The sequence below is a fragment of the Epinephelus moara genome, chromosome 8, assembly GCF_006386435.1.
Source record: "Epinephelus moara isolate mb chromosome 8, YSFRI_EMoa_1.0, whole genome shotgun sequence".
Taxonomy (NCBI): domain Eukaryota; kingdom Metazoa; phylum Chordata; class Actinopteri; order Perciformes; family Serranidae; genus Epinephelus; species Epinephelus moara.
Genome location: NC_065513.1, coordinates 41371511 through 41398874, shown reverse-complemented (window position 1 = coordinate 41398874; position 27364 = coordinate 41371511). Strand labels below are relative to the sequence as shown.

The window sequence follows — 27364 nt, the reverse complement described above, 5'->3', positions numbered from 1 at the left end:
CTTGGATTATCAGTCACTCTGACACACACACTCACACACTCACACACAGTGGCAGCCAGCCTGCACTCCTGTTAACACAAATACACAGCTTGGTGCTTGTAACACCACATCTTGTAGAAGTATCTTGTCAGCGGGGGTGCAAGAGATGTTTGGAGGGACTATGTATAGGTGTGTGTGTTTGTGTGAGTGTGTGTGTTTGCGAGCAGGGCAGGCAAGCAGTGTGCATGAGATCTTGCAATGTGCTTTTGAAAGTAAAGGAGAAAAATGTAGACAAAACCTCCCCAAAAGGAAGATCCAGTCTGGGTCTGAGCTGCTGAACACAAACCCAATTATAGAGCAGAGAGAAGAGAGATTGGATTATACACACACACACACACACACACACACACACACACACACACACACACACACACACACACACACACACACACACATCAATGCATGCACACTTTGGCCCATTTAGCTTCTTTAACAGTAGCCGTGCTCCACTTATCCTAATCAAGACACTAATAGCACACAGAGAAGAAGAAACACCAGGGTGTGTGATTGTGTTTGTGTGTTGGGGTTGTGGTGAAATTGACTTCTGTGAATGGGTAAGCCTTCACAGCCAGCACACACACACACACACACACACACACACACACACACACACACACACACACACACACACACTCTGAGCACAGGTTGTGTTGTGGCTTGGAAAGTGAAATGTATGGTAATGTGGTAATGCCGAGCATGTGTAGTTAATCCTCTTAGTGGTTTCCTGTGAAGACTCTTGCCCTCTCCCTCTCTCTCTGTTTATACGTCTCTCTTTCTCACCCCAGTAACTGTAACAGCTCGCGCTCCCCATCGTGCCCGTTTTTACCAGCTGCTCTGTAGTAAGGAAATTGGATTCATATGGAAATACGTCTGTGCACAGTTGTCCACGGTCAAAGAGCTCTCTTCTGTGCCTCACTATGCGTGTAGGTGCAGAGCCACTGTATGCACTGAGCTAAACACAATTATGAAGGTTGAATGCAGGAGCTTTTCAAGTCTTTACTGGAGGTAATGTATAAATAACTGTGAATGAGATTCATTAGTACAGTAAAGACACAGTCAGACATTTAAAAGAGTGAAATTTCATGGCTATTACTATGGAATTGTCATGTTTAGAAGATTCACTTTATGTCACGTCAGGTTGCAGTCTGTTCTCATCCTCACAGCTCCAAATACTGATGCCTAATGTTGGGTGGGTTATTTTTTAAAACATATTCCACTTAAGATTACTGAATAAACGCACACTGAATCAATTAAATTTGCACTTCTGTTACATCATGCAAACAAACCATGTATCAGCTGTGTGCTCGACTTGAGATGCAACCACTCAAAACATTGGTGACTACTTTCTGTCTTTCTCCGTTTGCACCTTTTAAACAAAAAAACACACATTTATATTGTGATATTTACTAGAAATGACATACAGTATAGCTAACAGCAAGTAGGTTGCTATTAGCGACGGTCATTTACCAGAAACTTTTAGCTCCCTAGCGATCTCACTTTAGCCAGCTGCCACCTTATATGTAGTTAAAGGCTCTCTTAGTCTTCCTAAGCTTGAAAAGTTTTTGTCACATACAGCAAACATCTCCCCACGATCCGCTAGCTACATGTCCTCTGAATATGCTGTGAAAAAGTCCGGTCTCTGTAGGCAGCCCAGGCTCCGCAAATGGCAGCAAAAACATTTTGGTCTGCACCAACCAGCCAAGCACAAGCGCGCACATGTGAACGCGGTGCCCAGAGAGGCCGTCAGAGCTACAGGCTACAATGAGGCTAAAAACAGAGTTCAAATGACCTTTTTCCAAACAACTTTTTATGTCGGGGCTTCAGGACACTTGGATCACTACGGACGAGCAGTATGGAGATATTTTGTGGTTTCAATGATGTGTTTTTGACGTTTGAATCTGGGGCGCCGTCAGCCTCCATTAGGTGGAGTTGTGTTGCTACCTCCTCTCCCCTTGGATCTCCACAAGTGTTGTGAGGACTCTAAAACTTCACCTGAGCCTCCCTCGGCATATGGGTGAGTAGATAATGGCTGAATTTACATGTTGGGTGCAATATCCCTTGAACAGGTGTGTAAATCCAGGGTAACTAGCAGCTATCGCTCGTTCATGACAGAGTCACGGAGGACGAGGGGGGGCTAGCTCCGTTGTGTTTGATAACATTGTTGAACGTAAACAGAAGTAATGCCCAATGGTGCTTAGCGTGCCTTTAAATGGAAAGTGTTGTTCTTTAATTGCTAATTTCAGCCACAAGGATTAGCTGTTCTTCGGAATAAATAGAAACATCCATCCATCCATTTTCATCCGCTTATCCGGGGCAGCAGGCCAAGCAAAGCACCCCAGGCATCCCTCTCCCCAGCAACACTTCCCAGCTCCTCCTGAAGGACCCCGAGGCGTTCCCAGGCCAGATGAGATATGTAATCCCTCCAGCATGTCTTGGGTCTGCCCCAGGTTCTCCTCCCAGTGGGATGTGCCCTCTAACAGGAGACGCCCATGAAACATCCTGATCCATCCATGTATGTATGGAAACATCCATACTTTGAGCTCCCTCTGGATGTCCGAGCTCCTCACCTTATCTCCAAGGCTGAGCCCAGACACTCCATGGAGGGAACTCATTCTGGCAAAAGAAACAGGTCGTCGAATAGAGTTCAGCTCAAAGCAGCCGCGCTGCACAGCTCGCAGCTAGTTGATGTATTCCAGCAGAAAACAATGCAATCAATACGGTAGATTGGTAGGAACTTTTGAGTGGCTTGTAGATTTTGGGATCCATCAGCTACAGTGGCAGGTGGACTACGACTGCAATTTTTATTCACTTTAAAATGTGTTTCAGCACCGCATCACATAGATTCATGAAAGGGCTGCCTGTGCATCACTGTAGATGTTGAGGGGTATAACAAAGCGTCAGTATTTGGTGACCTGGATATGAGAATGAGTTGGAAAGACCTCGAGGGGGCTAACTGGATGAAGCTAACATTACATCATCTATGTGAGAAACATACAGGACTTTTACTTCTAAGATCTTGGCTTCTTGATAATAGGCTGTGTTACGTTTGTATTGTACCAATGTCTCTGATGTTGCGTCCATCCAGAGAGATCAGATAGAGGCAGCGATCGCCAGCAGATTTACAGTAAAGGGAAAAATCAAAGGATGAGTGCATGCTTGCAAGAGAGTGTACTCTCTAACTGCTGTGTACTTTTATCTCTGTGTGAGTTTACTGACCCGCAAGGACTGTTGGTGAGTGTGTGTGTGTGTGTGTTTCCTACAACTGCACAGCCAGTGCATTTGCAGTGTGTGTTTGCAGTTTGCCACCCTCAGCTTAACTCTGCTCTAATTGCCTTCCCCTGCTCTGCACACTCGCACACACTTATGCTAAATGGCATATGTTATTTTTGTTGTGTAGCTCAGAGGGGTGTAGGGCCTGGTGCAAAACTAGATGATGGCACAGACACACACACACACACACACACACACACACACACACATACATACACACACACAGCTGCTGCTCTTCTCATTCAGACAGCAGTGCGCCTTGTTTCCTGTGTCAGATTCCCTTTGGCCGCTAAAGCTGTCAAGGAGCTGCCCCTCTGGTAATCCATACATCCTCAACTGAGTGTGTGTGTGTGTGTGTGTGTGTGTGTGTGTGTGTGTGTGTGATGGGTGGCTGGTCTGTCTAGTCGTTTGTCACACCCATAAAGAGTGATGTGCAAACTTTCCGTGCTTCTTTTACGAGCTTAAGATTTAGTTTTTATCATCTGCTACTTCTTGAACTCGCAGCATCATATTTCTGGGAGCAGACGTACGCATGTAACTGCTGTGGAAGTGTTTTATTTTTTCGGCTGCTCCCTAAACTACTGCTGCACTTTTACACCCTGAGACGAAAAGTTTTACCATGTTTACAACCTGCCAGGAGGAACAAGGAGCAGACTGGTGTCTACTTAGCTGAGAGACAGTATTTTGTCCAAACAGAAGCCTGAAAAGCACAATTACACGCACAGTTTCAGTCTGCTCTGTCAACTGCACAATATGGAGGGTAGCTAGGACATCCTCAGGTCACACTTCCATTCATTTTATGGCAGGGTGATGTAAGAGTACACCTAGAGAGCTCTTTTACATCATAACTTAGGGTGAGCCCAGAGTAGAGACCAGAGTGACAATTTCAAACTCAGAGTTTAGTTGGTTTTTAAAGGCATGTGAAGGTATTACAGTGTCACTGGAGAATGTTTTATATCTACAAGACTTACAGATACACACTCTAATTTGTGTGCTCTTTAAATTAACACAAGGCATTAATGTCCTGCAAAGAAAGACAAACCAATTGCCAGAATAAATGTTGGTATTGTACTAGGGATGCACCGATCCGATATCTGGATTGAATATCGGCCCTGATATCATCAAAATAGATGGATCAGGTATCACAAAATGCAACCTATACCTGAGGCGATCCTTTCCCTTTAAATCTATTGCGACGCGAACTATGTCCTATGTCAAGGAGCGAAGGAGAGAATCTGCTGTGTGGAGGTATTTCACACTATTTCAACTGCTGTTGCTCAATTGTTTATTTTTCTTAAAAAATAAATAGTTCATCACTGCATTAATCTGTTTCATCTACATCATCAGAACTGTGTAGTCATCAATGCCTGATGCCTCTAGTCTTTTCTGTTCTACATGTAAAGGTATATAACTTTATAGGTCAACCATGGTATTGGATTGGTATCGGGTATCGGCTGATACTCAAAGCCACAGCATCGGGATCGGTATTGAAACTTAAAAAGCTGGATCGGTGCGTCTCTGCATTGTATGTTTCTGCAAACCATGGATACATTACATTTATGTAGGAGATTCGCTAAAACTTTACGTTTCTTTACATTCCAACAACACTGAAGTGAACATGTGGTTAAGTTTAGGCATAAAAAACATTTGGTTATGGTTAGGAAAAGATCATGTTCTGGCTTAAAATGCCTGGTTTTGGTGGCACAATCGTGGCAGAAAATGCAGTGATGGCTCAGTGGCATTATCTCTGGTGGTATCACAGCAGTGGGTCGTGAAGAAACACCCATGTTTGGAGACTAAAAACCAATGGAGATCCAGCGTTGACAACTGGTTTTGTTGTTTGTTGGTCTCAAAAAGTGGCCTGCAGCTTGGCAGGCATCTCACCTTGTTGTCAAACTGTCCACCATCCCCTCCTTCTTCCGAAAACAGTCATTCGCTTTAGAAATGTTAATACGATCTGTATGAAACATTCAAACGTAACATATCCATTGTTGGCAGAAACAGACAGTGCCAGCATTTTCATCTGGCAACTGGGTAGAAAAATCAAACCACCAACCTGTTGAGTTAAGCACGCTGTGGTGACAACAAGCGGCAACCATAACTGCTGAGTGTTCAAGCCAATGTGGAAGTACCATGAGATGCTGTTCGTCTAATGGCAGCTAGATGCCGTCTTCAAGAAAACTCTGACTGTACTGAAATTTATAGAAAATCCAACAAATTCTCTCTACAAGTACAAAAAGTTGCTCATTTCTTTTCACGACAGGTTCAGCTCCTAATGGCAGTTTTGAATTCTAACGTTCCTCTGGAAAGTCAGCTTTGGCAGTCTGCCTACGGAGAGCTTCATAACATGTTCAGATTATTTTCAACATGACTCAGTTGTAAACAAAAAGGCTGTCAGATTGTAAACACATGCATAATATTACCTTTCTTTGGATATCATCCAAACAATTGCAGGGGACTCTAAAAAGTTTTAAATGCTGCTCCCTCCACTGTAGAAATCATTCTGAAAAGGTGGGTTTAGGACAGGAATACTCAACTCTTGCCCGGGGGATTTTCCAGGAATTGGGAACATTTGAGGCTCAGCCTGCACCTCAGTCGAGGGTTCTGGTGATCCTCCCCTGGCATGTTTGTTTTTGGATGAACAGGCTATAATCTGATGCTTTTTAATGCACTCTGGCACCTCATTTACATTCAAAGTACAAAAAAAATTCCTTGTGTAAACCAATTTAATTTAATTGGGAATTAGAAAACGGTCGGCGTGCCACCTGGCACCTTACAGCAAGCTGTAAATTGAGTATCACGGGACTAGGACAAGATAACAAGCCAATTTAGTGAAATGTTGAAGGTAACTGTCTCTCTCATTCATTTATCATATGCACATCTGTGTGGTGCCATGTCTCCCTCGCTGATCTCAAATATAATGCGTGCATTGTGGCTCTATTTGTAACGGGCCTCTCATGTTTGAACAGACTCATCATTGAACTTTTTCATACAGTATCAGAGACATTTGATAGATGGATAGATCAAGCTTGTGACAGATTTCACATCTAAAGGTGCAAAAATGAGCAGTGGACTGAAAAGGTTTTGTATTTAACGATTATGTTTGATACTGGGGACTGATGAAAGAAACTCAACACTGACTTTTAGGACAGAGTTTTCATGATGTTCTCTCTCTTACAAAGAGAGACAAGGACAATGGCACACAAAGCTAATGATACTGGCTTAACAGTTACAGTTACTGTTACTGTAGTGTAGTGGAGCCTTGAACCTTGGCTGGGAATGTGCAACATGACCAGTATGCATGTAAGCTTGAGAGCCAACCAGTAATCCTGCCAACAGGACATCCTCTGACCTCTCCCCTTTTCTTCTGTCTGATGGGTCTGAAGTTACAGGAGCCGTTTCATGAAACATTATCCAGCTGGTATTTCTCCGAATGGGATTGCAGTTGTGTTGCAGCGCGGGGCTCCAGCTTTGCTCACAGCTGCTCCAAATTAAAATTTAGTTACACATTCATAAGCTTCTCGCAAGAAATCAGAGCCGTCAAAATGGGTCAGAAATGACTCGTTGTTAATTTTTAACTCAAGTTGCATTTTGTGCATCCCCACGAGGTGGAAAACAGTGATTTAGAAAGTTGCTCAGCCTCAAATCCCTGGTTACACTGTAGCTGGAGAAATGGAGGGCTGCTATCCGCATCACCTAACATGACTTTCACCACGGCTGAGTGGGGAGCTGATGCATTATTGAAAACCACGCTCATGTGCACATGAATGCGAGGGCCGAGTCAGAGCTGCAAGGTGATTTCCTGCAGTGCGAGTCGTCTTTAGTGCCTCTTCTTCCTTGTGTTCAGGAATATACCACAGATAAAACAATAGAGTGACTTCAAAGGCTTGCTCACAAAGCTATCTACATATATGAATTATTTACCTTTTGTTTTGTTAGCCTAAAAGCTGTTTCTCAGAGCTGCAGACTGTTGCTTGCAAACATGTTTGGTGTTAGAGGTGAAATATGTGAGCCGGAGGGGCGGTGACGTGTCTGCAGCCGGCCGAGCACTGTGGGCTGGCAGGAGCAACAAAACGTAAACAAATTAGACAGATTTGTTCAACAGATTCCAAATTATGCAACGTGGCTTCAACATGAAATCTTTTTGATTGAAAGCAAATGAGTTTTGTCAGATGTGAGGAAACCTGTAAACTGGATAATGAATGACTCGGCTCCTCCAAAAAGGCGTACAATCAAAGAAGGGAAGCTTCTTAGATCGAATGTCAGCAGCATGCATTATGTATCACCACAGGCCTGTGAGGTGAAAAACAGTATGTGATTTACTTTCTGTACCTTCTGTTCACCTGCAGCTCTGTCACTGTAACGTTTTCTCTTTTCTTTTGGGCTCGTCTCAAACTGAATCCCTGTGAGATTTCTTTGACTCGCAGAAAATTTTTTCTTAAATTTTTTTTTTTTTGTATCTTCCCAATGTTGAAATCTCTAAATCAAACTACATCTAAAGTGCAGCACAAACTGTCAGAGCAGTGTGAAAACTTTTGGCTGGACTTGTGACATGGATTTTTCATTAGAGCTAATGGCTGCTGAGACAGAGGAGGTGAGTTATTGAGCAAAGAGCCTCTGTTTGTGTGTTCGTCGTCTCAGGGCTGCACAGGAAAAAAAAGCCCTGCCATTATATCACACCTGGCCTTGTCATAAACCCTCTTCTGTCAGCTCTGTCTCTCTGACTTTATTTATGATTGATGTAAAATGACAACCCTCTGTGGTTGGCACTTTCTGCCTTGGTGTCTTGAAAGATCAGAAGTATTAACCAGCGAGCTGTGACTGTGCATTTCTATTCTTGACCCTTCTAAATGGGTCAGCAACTGTTACTGCAGTCTGGAAGAATCCAAGCAGAACGGCCCATAGTTATTTTTGTTTGGTTCCTTCTGCAGCACGCCATCGTATAAAAATGGTTAAAAGGTCTAGTGTGTAGGATTTAATGGCATCAAGCGTTGAGGTTGCAGAACTGAAACTTCTCCCATCTGCAAATTTGCGTTTCCTAGGATAGTGAAGGAATGACCCATCCTACTCTGCCTCACTTTGTCTCTGATCAGACTGCTCTTATGCAGTGTTGGTACATTTTCCTGTGAAAAGTTATGTACAAAAGTTCGTACATATCCTGTGTAATCATGAGCCAGTAATTTGTGTATAATACTCGCACTTGGGAAGGCTTTGATCATGTGACTAATGATGGGGGTAAAGAATAAAGAAGGAAGTGGTCTGATAAGGAAGGACGTTTGAGTGGTGCATTGGTCACAAAACACAGGACTTTCCTCAAGGACTTTTCTAGGAGGCAAGTCTTAGGAAACATGTGATTTACGTCATTTTGACGTCCATCATCTCCATGTTTCTTTTCCTAAACCTAACCTCCTTATTTCACGTTAAATGAGTGAGGGGCACATATTCGTAGGCATGGTGATGCAGCGGTTAGCATTGTCACCTCACAGCAAGAGGGTTCATGGTTCGAACCTGGGGTAGGGGGAGCCCTTCTTTTAGGAGTTTGCATGTTCTCTCTGTGTCAGCGTGGGTTTCCTCCACCTGCTCCAGCTTCCTCCCACAGTCCACAGACATGTAGGTTAACTGGTGACTCTAAATTGTCCGTAGGTGTGAATGTGAGTGTGAATGGTTGTCTGTCTCTATGTGTCAGCCCTGTGATAGTCTTTTGACCTGTCCTAACAGGATAAGGGATTATGGAAAATGAATGAATGAATGAAAAACAGTATCATACGAACCACTGAATGAGGATATGATTGGCCTACCCTGACAATCTTATCTCACTCTCTTGCCAAAACCTTACCAATCCAACCAACAAAGGCAGAGTAGGGCAGGTCATTCCTTTGCTATCCTAGGAAACGCAAATTCACCTTCCACCCACACCCTTGTGCAAAGGGTGTAGGACAGGGATGCTCAGCTTGCTTTGCCCGGGGGCCACATTTGTGAAATGCTCGAAGGCCAGGTGCCAGTAAATAACCCACTTTAGTAATCAATATGTAATTAATTAGACCAGATCATGTGGGGAATCTTCATGTGGCACTTTTTGGCACAAGCTCTATTTTGGTGCCTTTAATCCACCCTTGCACCTTATACATAATCAAAGTACTGAAAGAAAAAAAAAAAAATCCCAGTTTTAATTCATTTAGATTTGATTGTGAATTAGAAAATGGTCGGTGGGCCACCTGGGGCCCTATAGCTGGACGGATTTGGCCCACAGGCTAAAGTTGAGCATCACAGGTGCGGGAGAACTACTGTAGCCAATGCAAATTTGATTTTGGACTACTGTAGAAACGACACGGCGGACTCAGTGGGAGAAGACCTGTCTCGTATGTAGATATATATGTCTCACTCTACGCTAATAAAATCACAATGATTCTTAGTTTCAGGTGATTATAAACTAATGAACACATAGTAATGAATATTCTATCCCATTTCTGCCACTAAATGCTACACACTGGACCTTGAATATGACACAGTTTTCTCCTCTAATCATCTCCTCAAATTTTCCACTGACACATTCCTAAAATCTATTTTTGAAGCAACTCTCTCTCACAAAACAATATTTTCTTTTTCCTCTCGTCACCTTCACTGTGGCTCCAGTGCTAATCTCTCTGTTTGTGGTGGACCCTGACTCTTTCAGGCCATCTGCTTGATGATCCAGAACCCATTACGTGCTTGATGCTGATATTTGGCTGCGGGAGCGATAGCAGCCGTGGCAGGGCGAGGGCAGACAGCTGGATTTATGGGCTCTGGGAGGCCAACGATCAGCCAGTCATTTGTCATGTCTTACCAGCAGGTCCTCTAATTGGACCGGAGGCATAGGGGGAAAAGTTGAATCAATGAGCTAAGTCACAACTTTTAAACTCAGCCTTTCCCCCAGATGAGAATGTGTGGCTATTAGCATAACAATGCTAACCCTGTGGCAGAGCACACAGTCTCCTGCTTTAGATGCAGATTACTCAGCTGCTAAATAGCTTGTGTCGGTGGTCAGATGATGGATAACACACAGGGCAGCCATGGAAATACATGATTAGACCACTGAGGAGCCAGAGTCGTCTCCTCACACCTTGGGGCCGCTTTGAATATTTGCCAAAGCTTCGATTAAATCAGGCTTTTTGGCAGCGGCTGTGACAGTTTTAGGTGTCCTTCAGTTGGGCAGCGCTATAACTTTGCTTGTTTTCACAGCTTGCCTCGCGAGAAATTAGCATATAATCACTCGGCCGGCACTGAAGGAAGTTGTGGAGTAAATCAATTAAATGGCAGCAAATGAATACATTTGAATTCATTTCGGCAGCGAGTTATTCGGCAAAACAGGAGCGACACAGCTGTTGCCCTCTAAAAGCGGAAATGTTAACAGTCCTCGTGGTTGCACTGGAGATCCGGAATGATGAGGAGGCAGCTTGAGAGGATGCAGCGATAATGAGAAAGAGTCGATGGGCTATTTGGAGTTACAACTTTTTCCTGCTTTGTCAGGTCAGAGGTGTGTTGTGGCTCGCTATTTTAATATACTTGAAAAGATGAAACGGGAAGTTTTGCAGCACTTTTTCTGTGTGTATGTGTTTGTGTTGCTCAGATGTGTTGCTCAAGTCCATTTTCTGTTATCAGGAAAACATCAAACGGCTGATTTTCCTCCAGTATCCTTTAACTAGTGGTTCTGACAACTTTTTTCATGTTCGGTAACCTATTTTATGCTTTTAGTACAAATGAAGCAGAAGGGCTGCTCATGACTTCTGCAAATCAGCATCCAACTGGCAAATGTAGCTATTTAGCTGTTTTTCATTACAGTTTAGATATACAAATAAGTTCACATGGCACAAAGTGTATCCAGTTTGAGATGACACACACCAAAACACCACTTATGTTAAAGCAAAACAACATATTCCCACAGAACTGTTTGTATGATATCCTATGAATTAACGCCCCACAAACTGAAAATCTAATCTGTCCTGTTGTAGCAGGGCATTCTGGTTAATAGTGTTTAGTGTTACCGCAGCTGAAAAAAATGACCTCTCTTAACTTAATTTCTCTCCATTTGTTTGTTGAACATAATATACATAATAAAAGATCTTTATTGGAAGCCAGAACCAGACATTGAAACTCTCATAGTTGTTTTAGATTGTTGATTCTGATCCCATTTAAGCTACAACAACTCAGTGTGGTTTGCCAAAACATTCCACATCTCAGTCAATCAATCAATTTTATTTATAAAGCCCAATATCACAAATCACAATTTGCCTCACAGGGCTCCACAGCATACGATATCCCTCTGTCCTTAGGACCCTCGCAGCGGATAAGGAAAAACTCCCCAAAAAAACCCTTTAACGGGAGAAAAAAACAGTAGAAACCTCAGGAAGAGCAACTGAGGAGGGATCCCTCTTCCAGGNGTTGTTGGCTTGTGAAGTGAATAAAGTGTGAAGGTTCATCGCTGACCTTGAAAATAGGAGTTTACCTAAACAATAAATTCTGACTGATTGATTGACTGTCAAGAATGAAGTTGCAGGCCAAACTTACTGTTGTGGTTTGTTCCCAAGTATATGGATATGACCTTGGAATCTGCCCACTCCATCAAGTTGACTGATTCATCTGGCATCATGACATGAAGCAATGGCTTCTCAGTTAAAATAAAAAAAAACCCCATGTGTGGCATAGAGGGACAGGACTAACACTGTTGTCAAGCTGTCAAGCAGTGCATTGAAACCAATGAGGAGTAATAACAACAATGATGACTGCTGTAGACAAGATACAGTAGGCACTGAAGTCGAGGCAGCTCTACATCAGCACGTCTTCTCAGTATTGCTTGACACTGAAGTCCGTTTCACTTCGCTCTGCTCCAGTCTTAAAACCCCAGCAAAACCAGTATGTTGGCATGGCAAAACATCGGTGGTGACTTAAAATGGCGTTAGATTCAGGTGGGAGGCCCAGGGGCAGGCCCAGAAGACCCTGGAGGGATTATGTGTCTTGTCTGGCCTAGGAACACCTCGGGACCAGCCTGCTGTCCCCACGACCCCAACACATTCTCACTCCATCCTTGTCACATATCGATGTTTGGCCATGGACTTTCCATGTCTGGATACATTGTGCAAGGTACCCTGGGTGTGTTGGTTGTTGACTTTCTGGGACGCTGTGTCAAGTTTGGCCTGTCACATGAATTGTCTCCTTTCAAAATTCACACCACAAATTGATTTTTTTCCAAGGCATGTGTTTGGGTTTAGGAATAGAGAACAGCGTTTGGCTTTATAATCTTACGGGACACGAACACCTCTCTCTAGGACGAAAGTCGGTGTTTGCTGGACCCATCCGCCACCCCTCCTGCCCTCCCCACTTGGACTTTCGTCATCTTAACTTTCGCTCCTGTCCCACTGCGTTTCCCCTGATGCCGTCGAGCACCATTAAACTATAATGGCGACTAGCTGTGTATCGTGCCAACATGTAAAGATGGCTTTGTTTGTTGGTGTCTGACGCCGCAAGCGCTGGATTTCAACGACTTCGGAGTGAGACCTTTTTTTTTTAAAGATTTTTTTTTTGGGGCATTTTTGCCTTTAATGGGCAGGACAGAGTGAAACGGGGTGAGAGAGAGAGCAGGGGGGGGTGACATGCAGAAATGGTCGCAAGCCGGAGTCGAACCTGCGACCGCTGCAGCGAGACATCGCCTCTGTACATGGGGCACTGGCACTATCCACTACGCTACCGACGCCCAGTGACCCGGCTTTTTATTAGTGGTTGAAAATGGATGGATGGATAGATTCAGGTGGATATGTTGGTCTCTAGTTATTAGTTAGGGAAAACTGGATCCCCTAACACTAACCTAACCTGGTTAGAGTCGACACAGTGACAGACTGGAGATGGAAACGGAGTGTAACAAGTTGACAGTTCTGTTTGCTAACAGCCAAGCATTCTCAGGCATAAAACAAACATAAAACATAAATCATTTCCTAAATTATTTGTAATGTATGGAGATGAAAATGTATCCAGCATTACTTTAGCTATTCATATTTCAGACATTTGTGAAACAGAAACAAGGCACATTTGAACAAAATATTGTTGATTTCTTTCTGTTATGATTTGGGCTCATCTCACTCTCTGCTATTATCATATAGTGCATTATTGAAACCTAACCCAGTTATACGTTGTACACACAGATTACAGGGCCCCAGTGTGATCAGGTTGATCAGCTGTAAATATAAAGCTGTGTTGACAGAACCAGGTTCCCCTCAAGGAGAAGCTTGAGTGTTTTTGCTGCCGTCTCAGTCGGCAGCAGAGCTTCTAGGCTGCTGAAAGCTATCACGTCCCCAGATTGAATTTGCCTCAGTAATAGCTTTAGTTTCTATCCAATTTTAGCCCAATTACGCTTTGCTAGCCTGGCAGGCTGCCTTTCTTCACCCCTCCCCACGTCTTGAACGAGAGGGTTCGACTAGTGTAACTGACAGCTCCACAAAACTGAGCCCTGTTAATGTTTGACTCTGCCTTTTGTTCTTGATTGGATTTTAATTGAATCTGCTACTTAAACCAGTGTCGGGGCAGCTCCCCTCCCCTCCCTCCTTATTTATCCAGGGAGAAGTGACTCACAGATGAGGGTTGCTTTTCAGCTTCATTCTGCTTAATTTCCATTCAGGAAGACACACTTTCCACAGCTCCATTTCAAGTCAATATGATGAGAGCAGGTCATAAACAACTGGCCAAAAAAAACAGAAGTCAGGTGTTTTTAGTAGAGGTAAAACGATTAAGCAATTTATCGATTAGCTGACCATCAGAAATTTAATCTAAAACTGTTTTGACATCTGTTAATAGGTCATTTGTCTTTGAAGCAACTTTTGCAGGTTACAGCTTTTTAAATGCAATGATTTGATGCTTTCCTTTGTCATATTTGACAGTAAACTGAATATCTTTGGGTATTGGACTGTTAGTTGGACAAAACAAGACATTTGAAGATGTCACTGTGGACTGTGGACTTTCTTTTACTATTTTATCGTTTAGATTAATCAATAATTCCAAGAGATAACTGGCAAATTAATAGATAATTAAAACATCTGTCAGTTTCATGTACATGGCCTTTTTAGTGCTTGTTTAGTCTTTCAAAAAATCTTTAACCCCATGTAGCTGATAACTTAGTTTTAGTTTAGCTGTTGCTGCTGTCAAATTTATATTTTTATCATTAGAAATCAAGTGTATTATAGACCAAAGACGTGGTTAAACTCAGGAGAAAACTGACGCTCAGTAAATGAAAACAAAAAAATAGGAAAACTAAAGAAAACATTAGTTGTTTCAGAACTTGGCAACCAGTCGCACCTCCTCAAAAGATTAGTTAATTGATCCTTTAAGCAAAAACAAAAGTGTTTGATATTTGTGTGTTTGAACTTCTGTTGTTTTCTCACTGATAGAAGGGAAAAACATAGTCTCCTTTTTGTTTATAAGGCACTGCTTGGAAAGCTCCCCTTCTACCTCACCTCTCTTTTAAAAATCAAATCCATCTCTCATCACACACGCTCACAGGAATCTTTATCCCTTGAAACCCCTCAGATCGGTTCAGAACTCGGTAAATTAGTGTTTCGTTTTTCTGCACCAAATAAATGGAACAAGTTACAAGAAGTATTTAAAGACATTTTACTGTTGTTATTGTTGTGGTTGTCTTTATGTATCCATCTTTTACAGCAGACTCTATTCTTATTATTTAACTTTTCGTCTTTTTACTGTTTTTTATTGCTGCGTATAATTCCTGATTATTTGTTCTTATGTACTTTTTTCATCACTTTATTGCGATTGCTATTAGGTGTTTCTATCCTTCTAGCCCACTGAATGTGAATTCAGAGCATTGCTGTAAGGCTCAGTCAATTTTCCCTGAATAAACATTGGTTTGTTTGCGTTAAGTGTGAGAATTTGCGTAGAAATGGTTTGAAACCATTTTTTTCTTCCTGATAACTAAACTGTCCAATACTGGTTGCGGATGCGATACCATTGTGTTAAAATATAAATAAATAAATTACAAACAGCTGTATACTTCTAACCCTGTATCCTCATCTTTTTAACCTGTTTTTGCTGCAGAGTGAGTTTGACATCCCGAATATATCCTTCAAACACATATTGTAGACCCCCCCGTCCACTTCTGTCTAAAATTTCCTTTTTTTTCCTTCAAAAATTTGGTAGTATATCTTCAGTGAGTGCAGTTAGTTACAGGGTGGGCTCAATGCTAGCTCCAACATCTTAACAGACCATCACAAAGGGACAGGGCTTAGCGAAGGGGCCAATTAAAAATAATCGTTACTTGCAGTCATATCGTGTTTTAAATACCGCCAAAGGTCACTCATATAGACTCACATGATACACGACTCCACTTGAAGGCACCCTATTTAAAGTGCTGTTTTGTAGTGAATTTTAGCATCACAGTTTCCTACTGCTCATCACTTTCATATGTGAATGGAGAAAGGAGCCAAGATCCTGCTAGAAAAGCCTATTTTTATTTCATGTGTTGTGTACATTTTGGTAATCCCAATATGCCTCAAGATACATTTTTCTCTCTTTCTCCATTCACATATTTCAGTTTGACTGGAATTCAAACCGACAACCCATCAACCAAAGGCCCACAGTGCAAAACTCAAACTTAGCTCTGCCCTATATAACATCCTCGACTAGGATGTACTCTGTGTTAAAGTTATGGATCTATTTTTTCCTTTATGAAATTGGAGACGTGTAGCCGCGATGGCTGAGCTGGTTGAGCCCTAAATCAAATCTGCGGCAGATATCTTTCTCCAGGGGGGAATGAAATAAGCCCTCAACTCCTTAGACGTTTAATCAACGAATCCCAGGTATGGGTCCCTGTAGGGGACAATCTCACCGGGAGGAGGGGAGGAAATGCCACTACCACTCACGCTGCTGACTGTTGAACAGCTCCCCTGGCTCAGTCTTGACAGAGCAGGAGGTTGGAAGGTCAGGTAATAGCGAGTCCAGGTTTGCTCCCCTGCTCCGGCCACTTTAAGAGGTCCCTGTTTACAATGATCTAGGGGTCAATCCCATTCTGCTAACGGTCTATTCAGGAGGCAAACAGGATGTGGATTTGGAATTGAGTGCAACCTCCCCTATCCCCCGAGACCTTGGCTGAAATGGACTCGCCCTGCGAGCTGTGGCACTCAGTCCAGTCAGAGCTGAAGTCACCTATACTGTTAGCTGCTGAGCTAATTTTACAAAGCTCTATTAAGACTCAGTGACATGAATGGCAGCCACAGGGCCATAACAGGAAACTGAGGGCGTACCTGCATGCACACAGACTTATTATAAACCCCAGTGACCTCTTTACCCAATTTAAGTCAAAGCAATCCAAGTCTTACACATGGCACTCTGGTTTTACAAACAACAAATACACACATACAAGTTATTAATATCGTCTGACACTCCCAACATCTAAACACACATACACACACACATACTTGCACACATATCAAAGGGTTGACTGCAAAAGGGACAGTTACATTTGGGGCAAAACTGAATTTTATTTCTTGTTTTAAATCTTTCTTTAAGACATATTTCTGATCATTAGAGAGATATATCTGCATTCAATATGGTTATTTAAACGCAATATAAAAAACTTTAGATTCAGGGAGGTTGTTAGAGACTCAAGTAGGGCATCAGTGCACCTGTCTGCTGTCGATTTTACAAGTCAGATGTTCCCAAAATTCACTATTTTTGATGTGATTAGTTGTCTTAATCTGTGAAAAATAGGATTGCCTCTGTGTCTGGTATTAAAAAGGGATTTGAATGCAGGAGCTTTTGTTTTTTTGTGTGTGAATAGAGCCAAATTTCATGAAATATGTATTATATGTAGGTGTCGCCTCTCTGTCCGCTCAGCTACATTTGTGCAAAATGTATGCTCTTACGTGTATTTTGCAAGTGTTGGTGGTGTTTTTGGTGGTTGGCTTTGGACACTGGTGATGTGTGGCAGAGAGTTATTCATCGGGATGAGGAAATCAACTCACCAGCCTGTAAAGTCTCCTCTCTTGTGACTCCGCTAGCTAGCCAGGTCAAGGTTTACAACATGGAAGAAGACATGAAGAAGATTGGCACCAGCTGAACTAGTGTCCTCCCAGCTATTGTACAGGTGTTGAAAAATACACTGGATGACCTCTGTGCCTCATCAGTTTCCAGCAGAATATAAGAAAGTGTAATATCCTTAAAACTTGGCTCTTTTTCAATATGCCCATCTAATAGAACAGAGGACTCTAGCGAGAGAAGGAGAGGCGGCGTGTGCTTTACATTGAATAAGGACTGGTGTGACAGTGGGAATGTGAGGTGCTGTCCTGTTCCTGCTTTGGATCACAGCTATATAATGTCTACAAACGGCTGCAGAGCAGTGCTGCCGTGCTCGGGGGGAGCAAGCATGTTGGCCATCTTGTTGAGATTTGAATGTGGACAGTTAAATCATTTCAAAACCAGAAAACCATTCAGAAACATGGACAATTATATAAGAGCAACCAACGATGCAAGAAGAAGCAATAAATGACTAAACTACAGAGCACAAGTTAAAGGAGCTGATGGGATCCATTTCCCTGGAGTTGTACCTTGTATAATTCCATGTGAGAAATGATTGGATGATTGATATTTAACCAGTACTTTTACCTTCCCCTGTACTTTAATACAATTTTCATTTGCTTGTACTTTTCATTTTTTAAATTGCTACATTCAACCTTTCTGCTTTTACTTGAATAGATTTTTGATTAAGGTTTACACTCAAACCACTTTCTTAAAGAAAAGAATGTAGCCTGAAGTTCTACTGTTCTGGTCCAGTCAGAAAGATTTTCCATTTTTATCTTTGCTTTGAACCGCTTCCCCTCGTAGGGGCAATCTGTTAGAAAGCTATCTGACAAAGAGAGGATTGTCACCACACTGGTGAGCTTCACTGATTTGTAATGAGATTGGTGGGTTTGGTGAAACCATGCTGAAATGTTTATGGTCAGAATGTCACACAGGCCTTTTCGCACAGACCGTACGGAAAGACCAGGGGCAAGTATCTCTCTTAGTTTTTTAAAATGCAACTAGAGACTGAGAAGGATTGGCATACTCCGCGTGACAAACTGATCTCACTCTATCCTGGGATTGCTCTTTGCAGTCAGAGCATATTACCTGAGAGACAGTTTCCCTTCCTGTAATAGTGAGAGTGCACGCAGGGGGTGCAACTCTGAGTGCCTGTCGTGGTGAATCTGGGGTTGTATTTTAGCAGGATTGCTTTTCCTGTTTGTACTTTTTAATAACTTCAAAGGCAGACAGACAGAGCAGAGAACTCTCATGTGTCAACTGTTTGCTGAAGACACATGAATGTGTGTAAAGTGAATTTTTGCTCCACTGTGATCTTAAATTTGAAGAGTTTTTCATGCAGTTTGTCTTAATGGTTGCACCTGACACCAGTTAACCATGGTTTCCTGTACCTGTGTTAGGCATTGACTTTACTCATTTTCATATCAAGCTGAAGCGTCCTCAACTGGTCTTAGTGGGGTGAATTTGCGACTTGGAGGTGCCTTTGCATCTTTTCTTTGATTTTGTGTGCATTTACCTTGAAATTTAGTTTGATGTTGTAACTAAATTTATGTTAAGTATGGTATTTAGTGTATCCTATTTTAAAGACTTGTTGCATATCAGTGACTTTTTTTTTGCCATCGATTGTTGTTTTGTTTGACCAAAGGCCATTTTGGTTCCATATTCTTCAGTAGTCTCCAAGTAAACAGCTTGTTTGGGGTACATAAGCATAATTTATGACCTTTTACATTCATTGGTTGACACTAATGCTTGCTCGCCTCATTTGTTTACATATATATCAAAAAACTGCGTTTAAGCAGTCCATAAACCTGATTCAGACCTCAGTTAGAAAAGCAACAGGCATTGCAAATTTGCATAGGCTATAAATGCTGTGGTATGTGCCATGTGGTTCAAAAGTGCCCCTATATGAATACACACTAAATATGCAGGTAAATATCATGTAAAAAGTAGGAGAAACCATTTACCAAGATAATTAAACAGAACTTTTGTTTTTTTCCCCAGTATCAACTTCAGGAGCTCCTCAAGGAACCCTCCTGGGTCCCCTCGTGATTGCAGTTTGGAAACTGTTAAAGGCTGTTACACTGTTCAAATTTTAGCTTTATGCTCCCATCTTCATGTTAAAATATTAAAAATGATACAGTGAGGAATTCTATCTTTGCAATTTTAATGGTGCAGCCACAAAAAAATACATAGCTCCATTATTTGAGATATTTAATCCTTTGTGAACATCATCAGCAACATGTTTTCTGAAACTTTTTCTTTTTCTGAAACTTTAAGGGGAATATCAAGAGATAAAAACATTCATGTGCATCTTCTGCATGACCTGTTTCTACAGCAACTAGTCTTGTTTTGTTTGACAGAACTAGTCCTTGTCAGTATTGTACATCTCAGATTGTGTGAGCGTTCTATAGTTTCTCTCTCAGGAGATAAAAGCATACGTGTGAGAACTGCAGTGCCAAGTTGACACCCACATTCTTGTTACTTCTGAAGGTTGCTCCTCCTTCTCTCTGAGCTGGAACATTAATGTTGTGAGCAGAGATTGCCCGTGACACGTTTGCCCTTACATAAAACACATTACACATCTGGCCACAGCTGTGCAGAGATGCTCTCCCACAGACTCGCATATGAACACACGTACACATAAATAGCTCAAACCACATTACAGGGAACATATCAACTGACATGCTCTCTCCAGGAGTGCCTTTCCTCTCAGCTGGCTGCCTTAATTAAATTTTCATTCTGTGGTGTTATCCTTTCTGTTTGTGTCTTTCAACATGACCTATAGCTACTCCCATATTTTACTGCATGTTAACTGCATGACTTTCTCTTGTACCCTAACTCAATTACCAAGAAGAGCTGTTTTAGGAATTGTAATGGCTCTCATTTTTCACAGAAATTCAAAGTCACGGTTCAGTAATTCCAAGATTGTAGTCACATTAAAGGATAATTGCACTTTACAACAATATGTGATTTTCATAATTTGCCATGTTTAATGTAGGTAACAATATGCTGTACTCGGGGTGATCATAGCTGAGGATCTTGGAAACAAAAAGTCAGATAGGTCAAGAAACACAAGCAGACGGACAATCAGATATGTTGAAAACAACCCTCCAGGTTAGCCAAACTTATTTGTAAGAGACCTCTACAGTGGCTCGTAATTGATTCAGCACTGATTTAGGTTCGATACATGGCTTGTTTTTAGACCGTCTAGTCTCAAAGGCCTCCAGCATCTTACAAGTTTAACAGGTTGTATTGAGTTTTGTGGCTCTGCTTGGTGGATTCTCTCACCGTCTATGATTGCAATCAACCAGGTGTGCTGCCAGAGGTTTTTTTCTGCAATGATCGAGGGCTGTATTTAACACATTATCTTCTCCTCATAATGTGCAAGACCTCCATGTGCATAACACTGGTAATAGAGAGCAAAACACTTACTTTGGATGTGTGTAAAATAACCCCATTAGACATCTGTTCTTAACCAGTAAAGGGTCTGATTTGATTTCAAGTTTGATATATACACTATCTGCACAACATTTCATGCAAAATGTGTTTTCCTTATTTGTTATAAAATTCATAAAACAAGTGAAACTGTATTGGGTAAAGATTGAATTATCCCACTGACAGTGCTTTAAGTCTTCAAGGCTGAATATGAGACTGATGTGTTAAATATAGGGCTGCCCCCGACTAAGAATTTTCCTGGTCAACCAACAGTCGTCATTTAGGGCCATTAGTCGACTAGTCGCCCACATGTTTACGATATTAATTTAATGATTAAATGATATATTTTGGTGGTTTGAGTTGAAGGTGTGAGACAGAATAGTATCAGTAACATTGTTAACACTGTGCTACATTACAGAGAAATACAAAACCGTACTAATGAACCTTCATTAATATAGGCCTATATTTTATCTCCAAGTGCACGTCACACAATGAGCGAGCCGCCTGTTAATGACGCTGTGGGCTAATGGGCATGTAGCTACTTCCATGTTTCAGATGATACGTCATGTTTGTAGTCGACCAATGAAGATGAGTTTACATATCACCTTGGGTTCGTCCTTCACCTTCTCAAAATGATCCCACACTTTGGATTTCCTGCCCGACATGTTATTAACTAGCCTGTGGAATAACCGCAGGTACCAGCCCTGGAAATTAAGGGCGGTTCACATGCCGCGTCTTTAACCATGTGGAAAATACAAGGTCAGGCACTGGGCGCTACTTGTGTGCCTTTTTTGTGCCAGCTTTCAAGAGCATGGCGGCATGTTGTTTGCTTAAGAAGCAGAGTGCAGAGCTGATCTTCTTCCAGGTGCTGTTTATAAGTGTGTAGGCCTATCGTTCGTGGGACAGATGTAAAACTCTGGGTAGCCCTGCCCTCCATTGGTTTGTAACCTGGCTCCTGTCTGACTGCTGAGCGTGGCCACTTCCTGTGTCTGTCCCACATGGTCCAGTCATAAAGGTTTTGATTTATTTTGACAAGGCGCAGCTCCTGATGGAGTTTCACGTTTGTTTTTTGTTTGTGTGTTTTGTATTCCCTGCAACTAAGTGACCAGTGAAATCTTGCCGACGAATGACCTTTCTGGTCGACTAACGTTTGGTCGACTATAAGGGGGCAGCCCTAGTTAAGTACACTTAAGTTTCGTTGTGATTATTGCATCTTTCAAATTATTTTGATGGTATACGTTTCTGTGTGTAGACAAGTGATACAGTCCTGGTGAATATTTGTACAACCTATTTGAAGCATCAATTTATCTCAGTGTTCCAGGGTCAGATTCTGAATGCCAGTGATATGTTGTCTTTTTTAATATTACCATTAGTCTCCAGTGTCAAAAATGTTAAAATCCTGCACACAGATGCTTGAAGGTGGACAGTTTTTGCAGTGCACCAATATAACGTACACAGGATGGGCGCTCTGTGCTGCCAAATTGCCATTTGTACCCTTTAGTTTTGGGACCTTCCTGATTTAACTGTATTCAATCCTTCCTTTAACAAAGAGGAAGAGCAAGTTGAGCCCCTGGGTGCACAGCCAGGACACCTTATCGTAGATCCATCCACAATGTATTGCCTACTTCTGTGTACCCTCTTGTCTCAGCATACAGTATATTGGACTATTAGTGGTCTGGTTGTTACCTGAGGCTAAAGTTTCCTGTCCATTAAGATGTCTGCTCTAGTTACCGTCTCAAATGGAGCAAAGTCTCCACATTTAACAGTCACCCCCCGCCATGAAGTGTCCACTCCATAAGCACAGCTGCCTGTGGATATTCCCGTCATGAATGGGTAATTAATCATCCGTCTAAATCGGATTTATGGACCGTAAGATGATATATCTGAGCATATGCAGGCTGGAATATTGATTTAGATTTGGCTTCAAGCTAGCCATAAGACATTGTCAGCTCGATGTTATGAGCTATTGACAAACACTAGGCATGCTAAAGGGTGCAGCCAACTGGCAGAAGTGATCTCCAGCCTTTCTGCCTTCTTTTGCTCTATCTCATTGTGTAGTTGGCCATGGTGCTCAAGGCTTTTAATCAACACTGTGGCAGGCTCAGTCCACCTGCAGCAGAAATCCTTCAGTGGTTTACAGCCTTAAGTATAGAAGATGATAAGAGTTCAAAGTGTGAAATGATTTTCTTATGGTGGTACAAACTGCTGCAGAGCATGGAGGCAGTTCTGATTCTCCTGAGTAATAAGACTCTGAATAATATACATCCATCGTTTGTTCACTCCATGTGTCTGTTGCATAGTGTATCTATAATGCATGATTACTGCATACTGTGCAGTGGTTGTCATAACGCCTGGTATCTATTTTGTGTCAACAATGGTGAGGAGAAAATAAACTTTGGAAAGTTAGACAGCAGATGTTGTAAATCAAACTGCAGAAGACTGAAGCAACATTATCTGCAAATCTCAATGCAAGTGAGCAAAAACACAACCTTTTATCAGTCACATTAATATGCAGAAAGGAGTCTATATGTTTACTGTCATTTGCTCCGGCTGTCAACATTAACATGACATGTGGGTGTGATAGAATATGATAATGGAGCATGAGAAAGTGTTTTTTTTTTTACAGTGATGAATCAAGTCTATCTTCGGCAGTGTTTCATGTCTGTTTTGTTTTGTCTCTTGACAGAACAACACATCATGGAGACCGCAGTCGTGTCAGGAGTGTACCTGCTACAGCGACGTGGCCATCTGCAGGCCCACCCACTGCCCCAACCCACAGTGTGACTTTCAAAGGGTAAGACGACATTTTACTGTTCACAGCAAAAGTTTGGGTGCTTTTACAGTTTTTAGTACACACAAAGGATAACAAGAAATCTATTTTTTTATGTAAGGGTGGTGTTATTGCTCTGTACTTCCCCTGTTGTAGACAAATCCTGTGAAAGGACAAAGAACATAAACATTTAAGTTGGTGTCTCCATACAGCTAAATTATCCTGTCTGTAGCATTCAGCTGCAAATTAGGAGCATTGGTTCCTAATTTCCTAAAACAGCTCGCCATACTTTTACCCAAATGGGTAAACAGTGCATTTGTTGTGGACTATTTTTAGAGGCAAATAAATACAGTCAGCAGGATGGTGTATGCACTTCTGTTACTTTCAATTAGATTGTTTATTATTTAATTTTTATTTATTGTTAATTAGAGCTGCCACACAAAATAGAGGACAAACAAGCAACGTGATTTAAAACAGCGCTGTCTCTGTGGCTTAGGATGAAGAGAAAAATTGCAGCATTAGTTTCGACAGCTATTTTAGATTTTAGATTAGTTTTAGTCATTTTAGTCATTATGTTTTCAATGTGTTTTTTTTTATCTTTGAACTAATCCATTTAGGCTAATTCATGTATCAGAAATTAGAATCAAGGTGATTGGTTGTTTTTTTTTGTACAACTACAAATAATTTGTGCACACTTCCAAAGTGTCATTTCTCCAGCAGTGTTTGACGGTTTAAGGGCTAGACCTTTTTAGATAGGAGTTGTGCAAATTTGCAGGAAAGCCCAATCAGTCTTTTTTCAGCATTGGCAGTATAAAAACAAAATCGGGGAGTGCAGCGAAATGCCGCCTCCCTATTTTTGTTTATACAGAATGTGCCTTTTTTGGGGCAATGGGGGGCGTGAGCAAGTAACAAAACGTGTAGCTCAGCGTGTGACGTAAACAGTGACGTGGGAGGGAAGCTGCGGCTAGTCAGGTGGCGATTCTCTCGTAAGTTGGCCTGTTCTTCACCGTCCCCGTCATCTGACGGTTAATGGCCTCTTTGCTTGCGAGGACAAGGAGGGCGCGCAATTCCTTGTCTCCCCAGTTGCTCATCTTTACAGTGTCTGTCAGGTTTGTGTTTCCCTCTTGCTACTAGCTGCTCACTAATTCCTGCTATCAGCTGTTTCCTGTTTATCCACCGCCAGTGGGTCGCACGTGCGGCGTCATCAACAGCTCCTCCCGTTGCGGAAGGCCACCTCGTTCTGTTTAAACTGAAAGGATTCCGCCAAAATGACTACCCTACGAGGCGGAAAATTGGGCGCCTCGGATCAACTCGGCAATCAGCCTCTGTGTGTCTAAATGCTCACAGCTGGCCGGCAAAACGGCCCAACATGTGGGACAACTAGGATTTGTCTTCAGGTTCATTGTAAACTCTGACTTATCCATCTATCCGACTGTTAAGAAGCAGAAACATAACTTGATTAAAGCCTGAATTCTTTCTTTATCTGCAACATGTTTGTCTGGCGGTTTAAACTCGTGTCCTCGAGTTCAGACTGTTTACTTACAGCACAGCTACACTCACAGATAACTGAGCCTCCTACCTGCCTGTCAAACACCATTAAACCACAAACCTGCTCGATCTGCATCTGAGCGGAGTCCCATGGGGATCAGCTGTTAGGTCTCACGGCTGCTGGCTGCTTGCTCTGCTGCTGTTTAGCAGCTAATGAGCGGAGCTGACTGGTAACAGGCATCGCTGCAACTAACAAACTCCACAAATCCATTCAGCAGCTCCACCATCCACAGTCAGACACACGCTAATTATTTACTGCTGAATTACTGCTTACACCTCGCACCAACGCCTGATGCTGCTATGGTGTGAGGGTTTTTGCTGGTTCGCCAAACATCCTGGCACTGACTAGTTGCTGGATTTTGCCAGCCTGTTGCTCATGCAGCATTTGAAAATAATTGCAAGCACGGCCATTCTCGGCTTTCGATGCCCAATAGTCCACCACTAACATTTGCGTCATGTCTCGTATGGGCAACAAAAATGAAACATAGATTTAGTCTTAGTTTTCATTATCAAGATCTATTTTCATCATCGTCTCGTTTTCATCATGGAGAAAAGGTCGTTGACAGAAAATTTTCATTATGGTTTCCATCAGCAAAATTCAAACTGGATAATCCAAGCAGTGTGGAAATTCCAGAAGCTGGGACAAAAAAAGTTCAAGTCTAACAATAAAATGTTTCTTCCAAAGCAGCTCTGCCTCTGAGAAATACTTTCAGAAGTCGCTCAAACCTTCAAGTGATTGAAAGTTTTTGAAAAGAGTGGGAGCATGGAAAAAGTTCAGTTACACCCACAACTATGTGTTTTATGTGGTTTAAACTGCAGACCCACTTTCATTGTTTATTTAGTAGTTATGAAGTGTTTTTTTTAGCCACAGAATATAAAATACTCTTCAACTACAACCAGAATCTGAACACAATCAAACAGTAAGTGAATAAAATAAATAGCCTTAAATATTCAGGATCCTCTTGTGATATTTTAATCTCCCTCTTTTCATTTCACCTTGAAGTGCAGATCTACTTTCAAGGGCCCATTTAATCACTTGTCTTTGTGTGTTGCCCCTACAACAAGAATCAATGAAATGACAGACTATTGTGCAGTGAAGTCTGCCGATTGCACCATTTAATCTGCCACAATGACAACTGTTCGGAGACGGTTAGTTCCAGCCTAGCTTTTTTGGCTCATTTGAATTCACAGGGACACATTTTCAGAGCCCTTTTTTACTCCTTCTATCCGGCTGTTCCTCCCAGTGCTTCTTCTTAAATGTGATTTAAACGTCAAAGCCTGCAGTGACGGCATCAAATCCAATCCCAACCCTGAGCTAAGGCAACAATCAATGCCTAATGAATTCCACTCTGCTGGTTAGCAATCCAATGTTAATTAAAAATTAGTCATCATGCTCACCAAGCCGTGTGCTCCCTCCCTCTAAAATGCTCTCAAAATGTGACTCCCTCTCACCTACGCTGTGATAAAAGGAGTATTAGGGCTTTTATCATCTGTCTGTCTCTGATTATAAGGCTTTCTTTTGAAATCCACAGCCCTTATCTGCAAGCTTGAATTTCCTACCTTATCGACTTCACTGAAATCCATCTCTAAATTTCACGGGGGGTGTCTTAATATTTCTGCCTTTCTTATGTCTGAATAGGCCGGCTAAATCCTTCGCTTGTTGTCTTTGTTTGCTCAAACAGCATATTCTAAGTGATGCATATTGACTGAGTCTAGAAATTTAGGGAACTTAGCCCCCTCATCAAAACTCTATCTGCATACCTTGCATCATCCATCCATCCATCCATCCATCCATCCATCCATCCATCCATCTTCAACCACTTATCCAAAGCTGGGTCACGGGGGCAGCAGGCCGAGCAAAGCATTCTAGACGTCCCTCTCCCCAGCAGCGCTTTTCCAGCTCCTTTTGGAGGAACCCAAGACGTTCCCAGGCCAGATGAGATGTGTAATCCCTCCAGCATATTCTGGGTCTACCCCAGGGTCTCCTTCCAGTTGGACATACCTGGAACACCTCCAGCAGGAGTCACCCAGGAGGCATCCTGATTAGATGCCAGAACCAGCACTTTGGCGTTGGCGGCTTTTCGGCCGATTGAGCATGTTGAATCGGCGGCGAAGCTTGTCGGTGAGAGAGATCACTCTGTTTGGCTGTTCAGGTTTTATTTCCTCGCCCCTGTAGCGAGTGAATCTGCCTGTAGTGAAACCGGGGCTAACCGGTGCTTCCTCCTCAGGCTCCACTTCACTCAGCTGCCC

General features: G+C 42.2%; 1 protein-coding gene across 1 annotated transcript in view; it reads left to right on the top strand.

The window, feature by feature from the left end:
• Positions 1–27364, top strand: part of fras1 (Fraser extracellular matrix complex subunit 1) — a 399990-nt gene that overhangs the window by 100138 nt on the left and 272488 nt on the right. Inside the window, exon 3 of the mRNA XM_050050884.1 lies at positions 23483–23590. Within this exon, the coding sequence (XP_049906841.1) occupies positions 23483–23590 (108 nt within the window). The remainder of the gene's footprint in view (positions 1–23482; positions 23591–27364) is intronic.